Source organism: Dinoponera quadriceps, unplaced genomic scaffold (assembly GCF_001313825.1).
Source record: "Dinoponera quadriceps isolate SergipeBrazil2010 unplaced genomic scaffold, ASM131382v1 scaffold629, whole genome shotgun sequence".
NCBI lineage: Eukaryota > Metazoa > Arthropoda > Insecta > Hymenoptera > Formicidae > Dinoponera > Dinoponera quadriceps.
Genome location: NW_014554884.1, coordinates 67,535 through 86,676, shown reverse-complemented (window position 1 = coordinate 86,676; position 19,142 = coordinate 67,535). Strand labels below are relative to the sequence as shown.

The following is a 19,142-nucleotide window of genomic DNA, read 5'->3' as shown; positions in this document are numbered from 1 at the left end:
TTTTCAGCGTAAAATGTATATACATAAGGTTAAAACTGTTATAATTAGAGCCATTAGAATCCTATCATGCATATAACACACATACATATATATTATAATTAAGGTTATTTATATGCATTATTAGGGGTGCCCATAAATAATGTCAAAGATGTCAGTGATGTAAAGTTTTTTCCAGATTGAATAAATGAGGTTTTGAATCCCAACGAAACCATAATTGCTGAATATCATTATACACAGCTTGATAAATTAAACATCGCTTTGCTTGATTAATCTATACTAAATATAAAATAAAATAAAATTTTGTATAAGTATCAAAAAGCGACATTACTTATGGGTACCACTAATATTTGAAAACTTTATGAGTTATACGTAAGGTTTTCCTAAATCATTCTTTCAGGGCGGAGCGCGCTTCGTACGCAACCGCCATTTTGTCTCGGCCGTTTTCCCTGGAGGTTCCCTTTTGTTGCTTGTCACGTATCTTTCGATGAAAGGTTTTCGATGAAAAGGTCAGTGACCGTTTGTTCTCTCCGTCTGTAAACCTCATATTCGATATACTGTACATAATGATCGCAATTGCCACTGCATCATAGTTGCTGCTAATTCAACCGTAAAAGTCTCAGGTGTTCTAGAACATCGGTCAAGCACGTCTCAAGACGCAATTTTCTAATTTAATTGAACCGAGAGTCCGGATTAAACGGCTTGATAATTAACCTGGTTCGTTTTCAGTCTCATGTAATCTGTGACATGAATTCAAATCGAGCTAGTAATCTGCATTCCCATCCTTCTTCTTTTTCCCCTTTTTTTTCTATTTCTCCATTTTTGGCCTTCGTTGCTTGAACGATTGGTTCCTACCTGACCTATTCTTCTTTCCTAAAATAGAATATACTTCCAAAATGGATGCCTCTCCTTCTTAGGACAGCACCGTTCCTTAACTAACCAGCATTCTTTTTACCTTTGTAGATTTTCTCATTTTTTTTCATTTTTTTCCTTGTCGTAGCCTTGAAATAGCAAGTTGAAAGCTTGGCAAGGGATACTGCTTAAAAAAGTGTCTAATCACACTGCCTTTCTTATTCTATAAGGACCGTTTTATTCTGTAAGGCGCGCGGGAAAACGCAAACAGTAAGACTTCAGCGATAAAGGAATTGACCAGTCACAGTCGTAAGGAGAATAATCAGCGGTTTACTTCTTATGTTTTTGTGCGTGCCATGGACTTGAGAATCCACGTCTCATGTCGGTTTGCCCGCTGACGTGCGATCGAGAGTACTCGACACCTAGTCGGCCCTTGGTCGTGTGTTATCTAGGTACTGGTGTCACGATACGCGAGATCCTGGAGGAAGAAGAGGACACCGCCGTGGCGAAACGCGAGGGAATATATATTTGGACAGCGCAGGCGCGGCGTACGCGCAAATAGCGTACGTCGTGGAGATCTCTACAGTTCACTTGCACACGAAGACTCGCACGAGGATCTTAGACGTCGGATTAGGTACGGAATGATGCACCGGGCCCCGGCGAAGGCGGTCGTTGTTGCACACGCCTTCACGTTTTTTCGATCGCACCTCCCGAGGCGCGATTCGCGCGAAATTCCTCCGATTTAAATTCTGCCCGTCGAAGGCGCAAGGATCTGCGCGAGGTTCTGCGCCGGCAGCGAGCGAGCTTGCTTCGAGCAGTCCTGTAATGCAAACGCATATTTAGCAATAATTCAGATTTGATCTCGATAATATCAAATGCACATTGAGTGATAAATTATTCTAGTCTATTGCTAAAACGTGAATGAAGGCCATGGTAATCACGAGGATTACACAGAGAAGAAGATTAATACAAAGAGAATCTTTAGATTTTGTTATTTCTATTTGTTTGACTAAAATTTGTTTTATAGAAACAACATACACTTATACGAAATATTGTTTGTTTAAAACTTTTATTGTCTCGTTCAAGAAAACTCTATTATTTAATAGAAAGAACGCTATTACTTAAGATAATATCTTTTAACTAAGCAAAATAGTATTGGGTTACAATAAATATGTATATAATAAATAAAATGAAACAAATAATTCCTTTATATAAAATTATCTTTCGTTTCAAACAAATTTTTTATTTAAGGTAAAGATACATATTCGTTGAAAAGTCTAACAATCGTACTTATTAATCGAAACATTAATTTCTTTGGAGCACGTCAATGATGAAATTTGGATATAATAAAATGTATTAAATTTGAAAAAATCTTCTCAATGTAATCTCGATACTTTGCCAGAATTATTTAGTCGAAATGATAGCGGGTTTTGTATATACCACGTTGACCTATTATATTTATCTTTTTCATTTAGTAATTTATTTATTTATTTGTTTGTTTTGTAAATCTGTTTTATTTAAAGCGGTGTTATACATAAAGAATGATTTATAAAGATATAAATAGTAAAAATCGTTGGCATTCCTTTTTTAAATTTGTCTCGCCTCTGAGTCTAAATTTTTCTATTCTTTTGGAAATATAATTCAATATCGGTCATTAACTGTTACACTAATAAGTCTTAATACCAAGATAAGTTTCGGGCTCGATATCCGTTATCACGTGTCTTACACATAGATTTGACAGCATATCTTGCTGTCAATCTGCTTTTTATTATCTGTAACAGAAATCCACCGATAATTTTCGATTTTCTGAATCTGGTAATGAATAATTGAGAATCATGAGAATAAAATCATCCGTGTCAAAAGGAAGGATATCACTCTTTTTCCCTTTCATACAATGGCTGTCTCAGGAAGAACATTTCCTTTATGACAAATACTCTGAATATTTTATTATCTTATGAACCACCACACAAACTCCTCACTTTACATTTTCACGTTACTTGTCTATTGTGAATTTCTATTCTTGTACTGTATTATAGCATAGCTTTCCGTTCGAAGTCTCAGAGTCTATACGATGCGGTGTGACTCGCAACTTTAATCTTAATGATATGAAAGTAGGATAGCTTGTATGTGTACACTTTTTATCGTGCGGTTTTCCTGCCATAAGTAAATATTTTATACGATAGCTTCTATTTTTACATTGTTGTAGATGCCTTTCACTCGATCACGATGAAATATTCACGATTATTGCTTATGCACTGCTATCAATAATAATTTTATGCGCAATCATTATTGTGAATTAATTATTATTGTATTAGTTGCATGTGCGTGTGTTGCACGAGTCACGATTCTTAAATGTTGCGTTCGAAATACAAATCATTCTTTCATCTGAAAACCACGATTTGCAATCGTTCTTGTATTTCAACAGGCGGTAGCATTCTTCTCTTCCACTTACGGATCCCATAGGTAGAGAGAGAGAGAGAGATTACGGGAAACGATGATCGCAAGAGAANGGGGGGGGGGGAGAGGGAGGGAAGGGAGGGAGGGAGAGAGAGAGATTACGGGAAACGATGATCGCAAGAGAAATCGCATACATCCCGGAGCCTGCGATTCGAGGCTCCTCTCGCTACATCTACGAAGAGAGCAAAAGAAGGAGGGAGGGGACAGGCAGGAAAAGAAGGGGAGGAGGAGGAAGGCGAGATCACGATGGAAAGGGAAACGAAAGGGGGGAAGGAAACAAGCAAGCGAAGAAGAAGCGATTACGAAGCGGGCAGAGAAAGAAGCAGAGCGTGAAGTGAAGAGAGAAGAGAGATTGAAACTCTCGGGAAAGGCAGAAGGGCGAGCCAGCAGGGAAAAAGAGTAGCGGAACGAGGTTTGTGTGCAAGCGAGAGAGAGGGAGAGAAAGAGAGAGTGGTAGAAGGGTCGCTCGACACACAGGGAAAAACGTAGAACAAAATGGGGAGAAAAGGGCGGCCAGAGTCACGCAGAAAGGATGATTGAGCGACGGGGGGATTGAGAGAATCGTCTGTGGAGAGGAAGGCACAGGGCTAGAGAGGGTCGTGTGCAAAAAGGAAAAAGATAGAAAGAAAGGGGAAACAAGGGCCGCCACTCGCACCCTCTTTTTCTCTCGCTCTTTTATTCTCTCTCCCTCCGGCTCCTCTTTGTTCTCCCTCGTCCCTGTAACAACGGCGAGGGCAGGAGAGATGGTAGAACCTGGACGTTGGGTGGAAGCCGTGACGGGGTAAACGCAAGACGGGCGGGACGCGCGGGAATGGTTGGTAGGAGGGAGTTGGTAGTCGTAATCCCTGCTAGTAACGACGCGCGGGAAGGGAATACACGGCACCGCTGTGAGAGGGGTAATTCCGTGCCGCTATGCCAGCTCGAAGTACGTACACTATCCGGTCACGTATAGAGAGAGAGAGAGAGAGATAGAGAGTAAGCGAGAAAGAGAATGATAATGATTGAGGAGGGTTGGGGTGAACGGGGGATACGAGGAGGTACGACCGGAGCGGTGGGAGAAAAATGAGAGAGGGAGGGGAAGAGATGAGCGAGTGAGCGACACGCTAGTCGAGCGGCGGAGACAAGAGAGAAAGAGAGAGAGAGAGAGAGAGATGAGAGCGAACATAGGACCGTGCTAGTAGTCGCATCGGCGACCGAAGGACAGAAAGGAGAGAGAAGGAGAGAAAGAAAAAGAGCGACGACAAACGAGTGGAGGGGAAGTCACGATGAGGCGAGAGAGTGGGGAGGGAGGGAGCGCGAGAGAGCGAGTTCGAAGGGCGGAAAGGGCGGGCGGGAGAGAGGAAGGGAGAGCGTCCGGAGGGGAAAGGGCATTCCCACTCCGGCGCGTTTAGTTCGGCATGAGACGCCGTCGTCGTTGGTTCTCCGTTGGTGTGTCGCGCGCGCTCTCACCTATCTTCGCCGCCGTCCCTCGTTAGTAGGCCGTCGCGCATTTAGTTCGGTCGCTCGCCGCGCGGCGCTATCCTCCGGCTCCCGTAATTTCGTGACCGCCCGTCACATACACCGTGCAGTTTCTTCACCATCGTGCGCCGATAGCGGCGAGGCTGTTTCCCCCTTCGGCGTTTTCGTTGGCCGGCGAACGCGGGGACACGACGACGCGTCTTGCGCGCCACGCGAGATGATCGTGGCCGATCGTCGTGGCCGTAACGTGACGCGCACGTCGAGCGGTGAGATCGCGCCATTCCACGCGACATTATCATAGGCTGGCTACCCTGGACAAAGACAGCCAGGAAGGGGAAGAAAGAGAGAGAGACGGAGGAGAGCGGGAGAGAGAGAAAGAGAACGTGCGGTCTGTAGGACCCCAAGAAAGAGAGAGACGTTCATATCGCCGTCCACATAGCGTTTCCTCCCTCACCGTGGTGTGTCGCCGTTGTGAAACGCGTGTCGCGATACATACACACCTCGCGTAGCACGCTTCTTGTGCGCTTAGAATCGCGCTGGGAACGTTCACGTAGTGTGTGTACATCGTTACCTGGCTCTCGTCGTCTCGCGCATCGGCCATCGGACTCGCATGCTCGCACGTAAGTACGGGTATATACATTACAGTCGTACGTACACATAGCGATACAGCAGAATCGCGTACTACACGTACACATACGCACGCGGCACACTCTCTTGATACGCAGAGCCGCCGGTTGACGGTGCATACAGAGAGAATGGTAAGCGTTTGCGTCTGTGTGCGAGAGATGGAGCGACGGGACGGATGCCTCTCTCTCTCTCTCTCGTACCTTCGTTCGTTCGTTCTCTGTACCCCATGTACCCTCTGTATTCCCTTCCCTCCTGTACCCTTGTATCACTCTCCCTTCTCTCTTTCTCTCTCTCTATCTATCTATCTATCCTCTATATCTTTCTTTCTCGTTTTCTCTTCGCTGTATATACTTATATTTATACGTTTTCTCATTCCAAGCTGTTCTGTCCTCAACGGAATCGCGCAAGATTCGTCGACAAACATACTGGTCGGAATAAATATCGCTAGTGAAATACGTTATTAGCGGCCGAGAGGCGATCACGACACCAAGAGGATTCGCTCGCGTTATTTAACGCGACATAAATGTTACCGGTAGCGACGAATTTATTTCGCTATTATTACTACAGCGCTGAGTGTAAAATAGCACTGTGAATATTCTCGAAAAAGAAACACACGGATTCGCAGAAATACGTGATATGCTGGTATTGCAGTCGTTTTTTCTCTTTTTTGTAAAAATCATTGAACTAAATAACACGACCAATTATTTATATAACATAATTATTTTATATTCTGACGATGATTTTTTCAGTCTGTGTTGGTTATGTTACGAATTATAAAATAATTCAAATGTTAGTATGTTCAACAAATGTAGAAAAAACTAATTGAAAAAAAAAATCGCCATTTGCGCGCCAAACGCGCATGAAATTTTACAGCGCGCTACATTATGCGCAAAGGCGGCACTATTGTTACATCTCAAGGTTGCAAAAACCCTAGAAATGGGAATAAGTTTCGATTCTGTCAAAGTCAATACCTGAACCAACAGACTTTGAACGATGGAAAACGTCGGAAACCAGATGTTAATGAATCAATGTCATCCCGCAACAAAACCATTTTACACTTTGAAAAACGTGCTGAAATGGAGCATTTCTAAAATGGATACCAAGACTTTAATTCTCAACAAAAGCCTTACGTTGACGTTTGCTTTCTCAGTCCGAACAAAAATCTTTCTAACTTCTGTCTAAGATTACGAATTAAGATACTTGCAGAATGTAATAGCTCGTTAATGACAAGCAACAAACATCTAATTTGATCCCAATCTTCACGGAAAAAAATACTTTAGAAGGACAGTAAATTTTTCATACTGTCGTAGCAAATAAATCAATATATAGGTTTCTTAACTTATTGTCTGATATCTTAGGAGTTGATTTCTGAGGTTATTTGATAAAGAAAAATTCACATATATTTATTTCTTCATAACATGAACTGAAAAGCAATTCCTAAAATATAGTTTTAATTTTGAAAAAAAAAGTTTTTTGTCCAATTTATCCGTGAATGCTTTTTCGGTTTCTTTACGGAAAAAAGTAAATATAGCAGCTGGTTTTAATCGAACGCGCGTGAATTTTTCTAAACGAATTTCCGTACCCCTGGGATAGAAATTGAAGAAATCCGAGGAAAAATTGGGAGAAAACTATTTTTATTTCCGAAATTTTTAAACTATATCCTAAAATATTATACTTAAGGAACATTCCCAAGTAAAATCCCCCGAATTATTTTCTTCTATATTAACACATATAATATCTAATTTTAATCTTGATTTTATCGCGCGCGAACGAAACTCGCAGCATCTACTATCTGATCAGATGATCCTATTTTCCTTCTCTCTCTCTCTCTCTCACCACAAAGTTAAAAATCGACCAATATGAAGCCTTGATTCATCTCGATCGGTCGATCTTCGATCTGCTCCTTATGGCAAATCGAACTGGCGACACAACCGAGTTCGAGCCGACAGCTTCCTCTTTTTCCCGTTGCCGACGCGAAAGCTCGCCTACGCTCCCCCAGCGGTCGCTTTTCGCGGTATGTGTCTTTCTGGTCGCTAGGTGACTGCGAACGGCGGCCTGGCGCGTCTGCCTAGGGTCGTCGGACGCCCTCCTGTTTCTACGCGCCGTCGCCGCCGCCGTCCGATGCCGAAACAGTATCTCGCGCGCGCGAGAGCGATTCTTCTACCGATCGTCGATGCTCTCTCCCCGCGCAAATCGGAACACAGAGCGTACAGTACGGGGAGTAATCTCAGGAAATAATACGGAGGAGGAGGAAATAGAGGCCGGCGCAACGTGTAGAGCAAACGTCGATTCGTAGGGCAGCCCTGCGCGCGCGACAGGGGAGGGATCGGAAGAAAAAACGAGCGCGCACACCGTTACTTTGAACATTATCCAGCGCTCCGAGAGAGAAGAGAGACCTCCGGCACAAAGGCCGTCTTCATCGTCCGTCCGCTTCTGCTTGCTCTTTTTTTTTTTGCACAACGCGCTGACACGAGCGCGCGTCGCGTTGCGTTCGCGCGAGGCGAGAAGAGATGAGGCGAGACGAGACGACCGCTTGCTCTCGCAGCACGTGCTAATTTCCGAAGCACGTGTGCGCCTTTTTGTTCGTGCCGGTGGATTCCCCCGGTTGATCGCGTTACGGCGACGGACGCGCCGGATCTCAAGACGAGACACTGTGGTGGTCCTGCTTTATCGATGAACGAAAGCGGATCGCGTCGACGAGCGGCTACGTCGTCTCTCTCGAAGCTCGATTAAACGCGCGTTTAAAGTATAACGACGCCGGAAAAAGATTTATCGAAAGAAATGGACAGAGGAGAGAGGGTGTTACAAACTTTCTTCGTGCGAAGTACCTTGCGACTTTGCCGTATTCTCTAGTGGCGCCGCTGAGTGGGCTGTCAGTGGAATGTTTCGCTAAGAAAGTAGTAAATTGTTTAACAATAGACTTCAGTTCTTAAGATATAAGTATGACGTATATATATGAGACATGAAGGTGATATAGTAAGACAGAATGTCTATACTGAGAAAAATATCTGAAAAATAAGCAATATTCAATGGATATTAACATATTTATATAAATATAAATTCTCTCATTTAAATAGAATATATAATTGCTTTCGTAAGAAAAGATACAGATTTAAGAAAATGTATGTTTCCTTATTTGAAAAAAAATGGTTTGATTTCTCAGCGTAAAAGTGTCACATATTTGTGACAAGACGAATTTTAGAAGAATCGATGAGTAATATGAAATTCGTATTGACAAAATATAACTATGTAAAGTTTGACTAAAATAAATCTTCATTTTTATCTTTATTTATTTTTTTTTTTTTTTTGAGAAATTTCTTTAATATTTTATGAAAGTTATATATTATATTCTAGTAATATATATTTTAGGCTATTTACATGTCTTTTACCTGTAACTGTCTTCAAGCATATTTGTCAAGTTCAGAACAGACTTCCTTTGTTTAAGAAATGAATAAATAAAAATCGATTATCGTTATGTGTGACGCTGAGCTCTCAATAGAAATCGGTGTGTCACACATATGTGACGCTGGTAGCGAACGTATTGAACTAACACTTTATACCATGTAAGTAAATATATTATTAATACCCACCGAATAAATATTTTTTATTTCTTAGATATTTTGTCTTTGAATGTACATATCCACGTTAACAAAATTCTACAATAATCTTTACTATAAAATTCGTTCCGTGTATGTCGAATTTATTGGACGCGACTATTATTGCGTTCGAGAAAATTATTATTGCCATTATATTATCATTAAGCTCTCTTATTCTTTTCCACAGAAGTACGATAACGCGCGACAATACACGATAGGACACGACCGTGATCGTTTCGAAGGTAACGATCGTGATATTTCCCTGGAAACAGCGGATCAAGCGTGAGAAAAATGAAAAATTTCTCGCGACGCTTTTCGGTAGTTTCGCGTTTCCGGAGGAAAGCTGCTCGATCGTTACTGAGATCCCGTTAAACGTGACGAGTGATCAAGTCGAAGCTACGCAAGGTTCCTTGATTTCGTCCCTTATTACCGGTCAACGTTGGCTGTCGCGTTATCTCCACCTGCACCTTCCGCTCACTCACGACACATATTAATCAATGCGAAAGATGCGGGTCCTCCGCGATATTGTACGGGACATCCGTGTCTTTCTCGCCTCGATCATTCGCCATGGTGTGCCGCGCCACGAGAGAGAATTTCGCTCCTTCGTCTCCCCCTCCGAGAGAAGTAGCTCTGGTATAAATAGACGTAGGTACTAGACATCGCGGAACGCCGCGGTGTGTACCGCGGGCGCGCCTCGGGGGCGCGAAATAATCCGAGTAACTAACCGGCGGCGGGATGAAGCGCCGCGCAAAGAGAAGGATCGACGGTCGAGCGAAATATTTCGTTCGTCGCCTCGAATCCAACGGGGCGAGCGAAAGTGCGGAACCGAATGCATGCTCTACCGTCGTCTTCGTACACGGGATTATCCCGCTCGCGTCTTGCACCGTCGTCCGTCGAGAATTTCCAACAAGAAACAGAAAAAATATCACCGACTCATTCGCCCCATCAATAATGTCTCGGCTCTTTTTTTTTTTCGCCGTTTCCTCTTTAGAACCCGTTTCAAAAGCTCGTGTCTCTCACCTCAAAATCGTTTTAAAAAAAGGCTAAAAGAGAGAAAGTGGTATTCGCCGGACAGGTCAGTACCAAAGAGGATCTGTCCCTGCATGTGACTAGGGTGGGATTCCTTTTCTCCGCGATATGTGTTTATGACGCGCGATTGTCGTGTGTCCAGCTTCTGCCTAAGTCGCCGGAAACACGTGGAGACAAACGGAAAAATTAGGGGAAGAACGCTAGAAAAAAGAGGAAGAGGTATTGCTGGTACTACGAGATTCGTCTCGCTTAATGCGATAAAACTTAGTGAGAGACGATGAAACTTATCGTCAGGCCGCAAAACACCGCGATATATTCGATCAATACCGCCAGGTATTCGACGGGCGTGCACACACGCGAATACGTGTGTATGTTGCAAGGGACGTTTGGCGGTTTAACCGCACCGGGCGAGCGGAAAAACGGAAAGGACGATTCTAAACAGCGAGAGAGAGAGAGAGAGAGAGAGAAAACGCATCCGTGTTGTTGTAGTCGACCAGGTCGAAAAGGGATGGTGGGAAGTGACGGGGGCAAAGAGGCCGTGGGCTACCTGAGAGAGCAACAGCAACCTTTTTGGAAAAATGTTCGACTGTACGCGCACCGATGACACAGCGCCACCGTTTGTGCGCTGAGCCATTGTCAGTTGTTGCTCTGCGGCGAGTTCAGAGTTCGCCGAATTCAAATAGAAGCGAAAGTTGGGAAATCTCGGAAGGGGTCTCCGAAGAAATGTCCTTTTTCTCAACACATTGGTCGTGTTATCCTGATGGATGTTTGGAAAATGCACGAGCTAATTTATTATACAATGTCCAAAAATTATCGTTGCGGACTCCCTCTCGCCCCTCTTTCTCCCTTGCTTACAAATCATATAAAATTGTTATTCATCTATGAATTATCTCTCTATATTATTTTATGTCTTATTATATGCAAAAGAGAAGTCTCCGATATATCCACCCAAGTATCGTGACGTTAAAACGACGTCTTTTATCATTCTTTTTATGAGGTCGGTACTGACAATACCGATTAAATCCTACATTCGAGACTCGGGCCGACGGTGAAAATGCTTGCGTTTTCTCTTTGCAGATCCCGCGTCTCGCAATTCATTTCCACGAAGAGATGGCTGGTGTTGGCAAACGAACACTCTTACGTGAGGTCAACCCTCATCTGATCTGTCCGCTGTGCCGGGGCTACCTTATAGATGCCACAACCGTGGTGGAGTGCTTACACTCCTGTAAGTGAAGTCGAGCTTCAAGCCGATTCTAGATTTTTATCGATTACCACTTACGATGACTAATGCGTCACGCTTTTATTATTCAGTTTGCAGAAGCTGCATCTTGAAACATCTCAGCAAAGCGGCGCACTGTCCATCGTGCAAACATGCGCTCCACAAGGCCAAACCAAATATCAAGTAAGACGATAGCTGTTAGTCGTTAATTATTCAAAAAAAAAGATCATTTACGTCGATAATATTGCCGTAAGTAAAAAGATATATAAATGCAGATAAGATAAATTGCTGAAAATAAGGAACACTTGGAAAACAGTCAAGGGAGATATTCATAAATTTTGTATCCCAGATCGTCTGAATTTCATTCGAAGCTGATGCCACGTAGCCAATAAAAAAACTTACAGCATCTCAAATGAACTTGAAACGATTTTAAATGTAAAAGCTGATTATGATTATCGCCGAAGGTATATTTCGCGTGTACATCAGAAGTTGTCTCACAATCGGGTTATTCATGAAATGCGAATTTCTTTCAGAGCCGACAAGGCTTTACAAGAAATCGTGTACAAAATGGTGCCCGGGTTGTATCACAAGGAGATGCGGAAAAGAAGGGAGTTTTACAAGAAGCATCCCGAGCAAGGTATATATTTGCTATTCTTAAAGTTTAACACTCCCAACACCCCACTCTCATAATATCTCCCTTCTTTCTGGAAGTAAAACGATACCCCGAATATATCGAGTGTCAATTTCCCAACAGTAGACTCTGCCACATTGGAGCAACGCGGAGAAGACGTGAGTGGCAGACTGATCTTTGCCCCGGAGGACGCGGTGAGTTTAAGCCTGGAGTATATCTCGGCGAAAACGGATCCGTTGGAGATCTTGAATCTCTCCACGGACATGGACGCGAGCCACTCGAATAGCACTAATGCCGGGAACGGCAGTAATAATGATAGCGGTAATGCCGAGAGCAACGGTACCGACAACAATAATTACAACAACGGCAACAACAGAAGGTATCTGCAGTGTCCCGCTCTGGTGACTATCGCGCACCTGAAGAAGTTCCTGGCGCTCAAGTACAGCGTCGACATGACGAGATACACCATCGATATCTGCCATCGGCGTGCGGCGCTCCCAGAGAATTGGACCCTCATGGACGTCGCTTACATTTACGCATGGAAAAGGGTAATTTGATGCGTTCAAAATTATCCAATTCAGCGTTATTAAGTAAACAAAAATTATTTATGCTCACATTTGTGCTTACACTTATGCGTGGAAAAGTGTAACTCAAATTTATGATATATTATTTATATATGAAACCATTTTCCATAATTACTATATTATTTTAATAATAGTCAATAATTATTAATAGGTAGTTCCTCTCCCTCATAGATAATTTTGAAAAGATTAAAATTTTGTAGACTCAATATCGTCTAAACTTCCAAATTACTTCCAAAATTATCATCTAATTCAAAAATATTAAATAATTAAAAATTATTTATCCATGCGCATTTATGTCGAATGGGAAGACTTGATTGTTATTGACTAATAACTACCCTTCTCGCAGATCGCACCGATGAGATTCTTCTACCGGGTGCTGGAGGAGCAGAGGCTCGAGGCTCCATTGCATCAAAGACCGTCGACTCCGGGGCTCGGAGCGTGTCTACCGCCGAACGATGCTGTCTCTGTCAACGCGAAAGACGACGATAACTCGAATGCTTCCGTTGACCGGCCGGCGACCCCAGGATCGGATGCGAAATCGGCAAACGACGAGGCGTCTATGGCGGACGACGAAGCGTCTATGGCGAATGACGAGGCGTCTATGGCGAATGGCGAAGCGTCCACGGCGAACGGTGAAGCGTCCACGGTGAAAGATAAAGCGTTCACGGCGAAAGATAAAGCGTTCACGGCGAAGGATAAAGCGTTCACGGCGAAAGATGAAGCGTCCACGGTGAAAGATGAAACGTTCACGGCGAAAGATCAAGCGTTCACGGCGAAAGATAAAGCGTTCACGGCGAAAGATAAAGCATTCGCGGTGAAAGATGAAGCGTTCACGGCGAAAGATGAAGCGTTCACGGCGAATGATAAAGCGTTCACAGTGAAAGATGAAGCGTTCACGGCGAAAGATGAAGCGTTCACGGCGAAAGATGAAGCGTTCCCTGTGAAAGATGAAGCGTTCACGGCGAAAGGTGAAGCGTTCACGGCGAAAGATGAAGCGTTCACGGCGAAAGATAAAGCGTCTACGACGAAAGGTGAAGCGTTCACGGCGAAAGATGAAGCGTTCACGGCGAAAGATAAAGCGTCTACGACGAAAGAGTCGAGCAAAATCACGAACGACAAAGCGAGCTTGCGTGTGGATAACAAACAGACGACGGATAGTGAAGCAATAGCTAAAGACGGACCGAGCAAGAGCAAGACTAAGACTACCACAAATGCGACTACAAGCATGACGACGTTGACGACGACAACGATGTCGTCAACGTCAGCCACGGGAGGCAAAGCAACGAAAACATCATCGACAACTGTGTCATCGTCAGGGTCAACGGTGACGAGTGCGATGTCGGCCACAATGGCATCGACAGTGACGACGACGGCGACGATGACGACGCCAGCGACGACGACTACGACAACGTCCAACGATACGAACAACAAGCAGATAAAGAGCCCGATTAAAATAATGAAGAATTCAGATGGGAGGTACGAGGTGCTGAGGAGTTCGTCGAGCAACTGGAACGGGAAAGAGCAGGCTAACGTCGCCACCGCTCCTGCGCCGGATGTTAAGCCCGAATTCAGTGTCGTAAGTATAGGGAACGGCCAGAATTCGAACGGCGTGAAAATCACGCTGAAACAGTGTTCGCCGACGAGCGGCGCGAACGTGAAAAAACCGAAGGTCGTAAGTAACATTCTGTTACGTTGCGGTCAACCGTTAGAAAAAGATGCGTCTGACGCTTTACTGGTCCAACAGCTGCAGAAGGAGAAGGAGAAAGAGCTGTCGGGGCAGGACAAGCAGCAGGAGAAGCAGCGACGTAAGGTAACATTCATGGACCAGCCGATGAAGGAGAGGACGTCTCCCAGCGGTGGTGGCGTCGCGAGCGTGCCGAAAACCGCGCTGAAGAAACCGGCTGAGCAGCAGGACAAGAAGCAGTTCCTGCAGGGTTTCCAGTTGACCGCCCGGGAATCGGTACCGGCGGAGGACAGCGCGCTGAAGTCTCCCGTTCGGGGCATCGGCGCGTCTGGCGAGATCAACCACTCGCAGAAGAAAGAGAAGGCGCATCCTCCTAAGAAGGACCCGACGACGCACAGTGTGACGGACGAGGTCAAGGTTCTCCTCGAGAAGTGCAGCGGGACGGTGAACACCGGCTCGAGCAACGGCGACGCCGTGGCGAGCACGTTCGCGAAGCGTCTCGGCGGTGCGCTGGCTGGTAAAAACACGCGCGTCGTTGCGACCAGAGTCTCGGACGATGCCGACGCATCGTCGCGCGCGTCGTTCAGCTCCAGCGGCTCGGCGAACGGTGGTCATTCAGCTTCTAAGATGGACGTGTACGTCTTTCACTCGAGCGACCCGCCGGCCCCCCCGGCCGGAGCGGTCAAGAGGAAGTGTCCGCCGGGTGTTCCCATCAACGATATGAAGCGCAGACGGCAACACGTTCCTGCGCAGAACCAAAGCCCGAGGAAGCCGGCCGAGCCCCCGGCGAGTGCCTCGCTGACGAAGCTACCGCACATCCCCTCGTCGGAGCACTTGGTCCCTGCGAGCAGCGGCCCGTCCGACTACCACAGCAGCTCTCCGAGTCGTCCGGTGTCCAACGCGAAACCGCCCGCCGGTCAGATGCTTTCGAACGACACTAGGAACCTCTTGGACGGCTGTGGCCTCAACATCCCGTCGAGTCTGAGTATAACGCTGACCTCGCCCAAGTCGCCCGGAGCTTCGGGACAGTTCGAGGCCGTCGATGTCAACGACAGGAAGGCCGCGGGCAAGATGAACCCCACCATCACGTTGAACGACTGCTCGGTCGATCCGCGCGTGTTGAAGGCGCTGAAGACGGGGCAGATCAAGATGCCGAAGTTGACGAAACTGTCGGTTGTCAAGCCGGGCGAGCAGAGCGAGACCACGCAGCAGCAACAACAGCATCAACAACAACGGACTCCACCACCAGCGAAACGCAGCAGAAGAGACCAAGAGTCCATATTGGACCTCAGCGGCGGCAAGAAACTGGACATACACCCTCTGAGGATCCCGCAGCCCGTGGCGAAGCTGAAAGCCAACAACAAAGCGAGCGACAGCTCGTCGGACGGTATCTGCGATCAAGGTCAAATGGTGACGGTCGTAGGCGGTCACAGGTATTACCGAGCTCCGCCGGGCTCTCTCACGCCCGCCGCTCATCGCGTCAACGACTGTCCGCCGCTTGCGTCGCTGTCGCGTACTCCTGTCTACGCACCGAGCCTCGGCGACATCGGTCGCCCCGGCTCGAACCTCTCGTCCGTCTTTCCGAGCCTGCAGAGCCTCTACGTGCTGAGCCAGACGCAGCAGTATCAGCTGAAAATGCCGCCGTTGGTGTCGCGCGCTGCCGAGAGCCTGGGGTGCGACGCCGGCCGCATGAACCCCGGCGGGTTAAGCGGCATCCAGGGTAAGACGAGCCACTTGGCCGCGCAATGCGCGCCCGTCAAGCCCGCCAGGTCGTCCGTGGCACCCCTCGCGGTCCCCATCAACAAGCACTCGGTCGACAAGCCCGCGGGCATCAGCATCAGGCCCGTGTCGAGCGACACGGTCAAGCCGTCGTTGTTCCAGCGCAAGAACGATGCCGGGGATGAAAGCTGCGTATCCCCGCGCTCGGCTATGCAAACGCGATACTCCTCGGGCGTCGAGAGCGCGAACAGCAGGCTGTCCTCGCGCGGTAACGCCGACGCCAAGAGCGGCAACGATCAGACGAGCGCGATGGAGACGACCTCCAAGGATTCGACCGAGGCCAGGAGCGATTCGCTGATGACGGACAGCAGCTCGAAGCAGCAGCACGACACCGCGAGCCCGAGCGTGTCGTCGACCGCTTCCCCGTCGCCACCTCTTGGTAGTAGTAACAACTCGCGGAGCGAAGACGCCGCCGTTGGCCACTGTGATGGCAACGGTGGTAAGAGCGACTCCGAGGGGGGTGGAGCGGCGACCAGTACCGCTGCGAACGTCGCGACGTCCAGCAGTCCGCCGAAGGTCGACACGAGCAGCTGCAAGCCTCCGGCGAGCCCGGACTCCAGTTCGGTCACGGTGGAGAGCAGCAAGGGTCGCGCGACGGACCGGGCGTCGAGCGACGGCCACCAACCCCCCGACCCGCTCGCCCAGCCCGACGGCACGAGCGGCGCGCCCGGCGACGACAAGCTCTCGGCCAATCAGCTGGCCGACGCCAAGCAGCAGCTGACCACCGAGGTCCAGAAGAGACTGCTCGCGGTCTTCCCGTCGAACGAGTGGGCGAACAATCCCGAGGCCGCCGAGCATCTAGGCAACTTCCTCAAGAGTCTGAACGCGACGAGGAAGAGCGACGGGCACGCCGAGGAGCCCAAGGCGGACAAGATCGAGCGGAAGAGCCCGGTGGCGAACGACGCCGGCGAGCTCGCCGCGAAGCCCAAGAAGGACGTCGTCGAGCGCTCGTAATGCTTCCTCCTCGAGGCGGGACCTTCTCCGCGGCAGCTGCTTCCTCCGTGGTGACATCGCGCCGGAGATCTCTCGCCGGTGTCGCGCGCGCGGTTATCACGCGGGAAATCTATATTTTTACTCGGCAACCGAATCCCCAGGGAGACACCCCGCGGTGATGACGCGAAGAGGGGCGGAGAAGAAGAGGAGGAGGAGGAAGAAGCACACATGGTGTAGTTCAAAGGGACGCGACAGGCGAAACACTGCCATAACGAATCAAAGGGTGCGTGCGTTCGTCGTTCTCGAGATACTAAGGACGCGTACACGGTACACTATTTATCATGCGAAGCGGGAGGAAGCCGAGAGGAACCCCCTCGCGCGAGAGAGGGGACGAGCGCGTATATCATAAGGTTTACACGACGGTACGTAGCGTAAAAGAGACCGAGAGTTTTATTTTTTCAAATTTCTCGCAGAGGCTCGCATCTTTCACATACACACACACACACGCACACACGTTTACACACTCGGAGTACGTAGTAGAACCGTGTTATCGATTTGAAGCTATATTGCCTCGTAACATTCCGGAAGTGAGAATTTGTGGATCCACTTGTGTAACGTCGGGAACGTGGTGGTTTTTCTCGAGTCTTTCGCAGCTTCCGAGCCACCTGATGAGAGCGAAGAACCCTCAGCAAACCCTCATCAACTACCCGGTGAGCAGAATGTCCAAAATCGACGGCATGTTTCTTAAAGAGCTCTTCGAGATGTCTTCAAGTTGTCTTGTGCGTCGATTTTGGATATTCCACTCATTGGGTAATGATAACATAACATCAGTCTTATCATTTCCCGATTGGTCCGTTCCTTTTAGTCGAGCCGGTTGCACTAGTTGAAGAATTTATACACACATGAAATGTGCATACCGGGATACTCGCGTACCAGTGTGCGTATATTTCTTAAACTAGTACAGCCGGTTCAGCTGAAAAGAACGGACCAAGTGTAACTGTTACATCGCATTTACATTGTGCAGCGGGAAATTGTAACATTGATGTTACGTTACTGTTGGCTTGCTGGGAAATGTGGTCCGCCGTGTGCTGGCAGATAGGCGACGGGTTCTGTGTCCGCGTCGAGCTCACGTTCCGTCGACAGAGAGAACTTGATGACATGCAGCTCAACAGGGTCTCCGGCGTGTTCCGCTTAAACGTATCGAAAATACTTCTAAATGAGTCAAGATAAATTCCCAGCAAGCGCAATGTAACATCCCAGCGAACACGAAGCAACAGTTATAGAAATGTTAGTTGTAATTTCCTACTCAACAATCTGTTGTATAACACACGCGTTAAATAACAGTTACATTGTTGAATGGGAAATTACAAGTGACAGATATGTTACATGTTGCATTATGTTTGCCGGGTTAAAATGATCCGCAGGTATATTCCATTGAAATGATTGCGAAAGCACGGAACCCGCCCGATTTCTACGGTTGATCCGTTAGCGGCTCCTATTGTACTTCCTGCTGGCAAGCGAGCGAAAGACTTACAGATCCTGCGCAAAGTCTGCTTCCGCGGGTTTGGCATCTGCCTCAGACAGAGGCTGATTCCTCGAGATAGAATGCACACATCCACGAAGGATCAATGCTCCGCTTAAAGAAAGTGTCTTGGTCGTTTGATATTGCTAGTAATTCGGTGTTGTTAATATCAAGGAATACGATGCGAATACAGTTCGGTGTGTACAAAACGGATTTTTGTTAGCTGGGAATTGAAAGCGCGCGAGACGCACCGTATTCTTGGAGAACGAGCTGGACTTTCCCCAGTGAATGCTGATTCCGTACGGCATTGTTAGTGTCCTATTTTATGTTATGTTTTTACTTATCAGTTATATGTGTTAAACTATGTATACATACATATATATATATATATAATTGTATAATTGTTACGTTATATATATATACGCAGTTTCTCGGTATGCCGCTCGTATTAATTGTATCATATTGATTGTATTATTTTGCGATGTACATATTTATAATTATTATATTACGATAAACACAAAAACACGCGCATGGGAGCGTCTGTTACTTTGTAACACGAGAATCGAATTGATGAAGAATGCAATACATTTCTTGTGTTTTATATATTGACCGGTGAGAGAAAGAACCAAGATATGTCGATAAATACGAGAAATACATTATTATACTCTTGAACATTCATTAAATTCGTACAATTTCTGTGCTGTATCTCCTTTAATAAATTTTTCTTATATAGTAACACCTGGTTTGTTCCTCCCGAATATTCACGTGCGAAAT

General features: G+C 46.7%; 2 protein-coding genes across 6 annotated transcripts; one reads left to right on the top strand and one right to left on the bottom strand.

Moving 5' to 3' along the window:
* Positions 1–775: 775 nt before the first annotated feature.
* LOC106742362 lies at positions 776–5,446 on the bottom strand. 2 transcript variants are annotated; one of them, XR_001374261.1, is made up of 2 exons: positions 4,756–4,832; positions 776–1,669 (listed from the first exon to the last, which is right to left on the bottom strand). XR_001374261.1 is itself a non-coding variant. In XM_014615232.1 (2 exons), exons 1-2 carry the CDS (start codon positions 5,421–5,423, stop codon positions 1,437–1,439), a joined length of 321 nt encoding a protein of 106 aa, XP_014470718.1. In that variant the 5' UTR covers positions 5,424–5,446; the 3' UTR covers positions 776–1,436. The 2 variants fall into 2 exon arrangements, 1 of the variants encoding a protein (XP_014470718.1); XM_014615232.1 differs by lacking the exon at positions 4,756–4,832 and adding an exon at positions 5,336–5,446.
* On the top strand, positions 5,302–19,060 carry LOC106742360 (serine-rich adhesin for platelets-like). Of its 4 annotated transcripts, none has more exons than XM_014615226.1 (7): positions 5,302–5,384; positions 11,094–11,241; positions 11,328–11,418; positions 11,769–11,872; positions 11,990–12,414; positions 12,797–13,481; positions 13,545–19,060. In XM_014615226.1, exons 2-7 carry the CDS (start codon positions 11,127–11,129, stop codon positions 16,865–16,867), a joined length of 4,743 nt encoding a protein of 1,580 aa, XP_014470712.1. In that variant the 5' UTR covers positions 5,302–5,384; positions 11,094–11,126; the 3' UTR covers positions 16,868–19,060. The 4 variants fall into 4 exon arrangements, with proteins under 4 accessions (XP_014470712.1, XP_014470713.1, XP_014470711.1 ...); XM_014615227.1 differs by having other exon boundaries at positions 12,797–14,122; positions 14,195–19,060; XM_014615225.1 differs by having other exon boundaries at positions 11,993–12,414; positions 12,797–19,060.
* The last annotated feature ends 82 nt before the right edge of the window (positions 19,061–19,142 follow it).

Excerpts from the sequence above, each read along its gene's own strand:
- LOC106742362 (XM_014615232.1), bottom strand. The coding sequence starts at position 5,423 with ATGTGTACGTACGACTGTAATGTATATACCCGTACTTACGTGCGAGCA. Across the intron at positions 1,670-5,335 it reads CGCGAGACGACGAGAGCCAG|GACTGCTCGAAGCAAGCTCG; the intron begins GTAACGATGTAC and ends TTTGCATTACAG.
- LOC106742360 (XM_014615223.1), top strand. The coding sequence starts at position 11,127 with ATGGCTGGTGTTGGCAAACGAACACTCTTACGTGAGGTCAACCCTCAT. Across the intron at positions 11,242-11,327 it reads GGTGGAGTGCTTACACTCCT|TTTGCAGAAGCTGCATCTTG; the intron begins GTAAGTGAAGTC and ends TTTATTATTCAG. Across the intron at positions 11,419-11,768 it reads AAGGCCAAACCAAATATCAA|AGCCGACAAGGCTTTACAAG; the intron begins GTAAGACGATAG and ends AATTTCTTTCAG.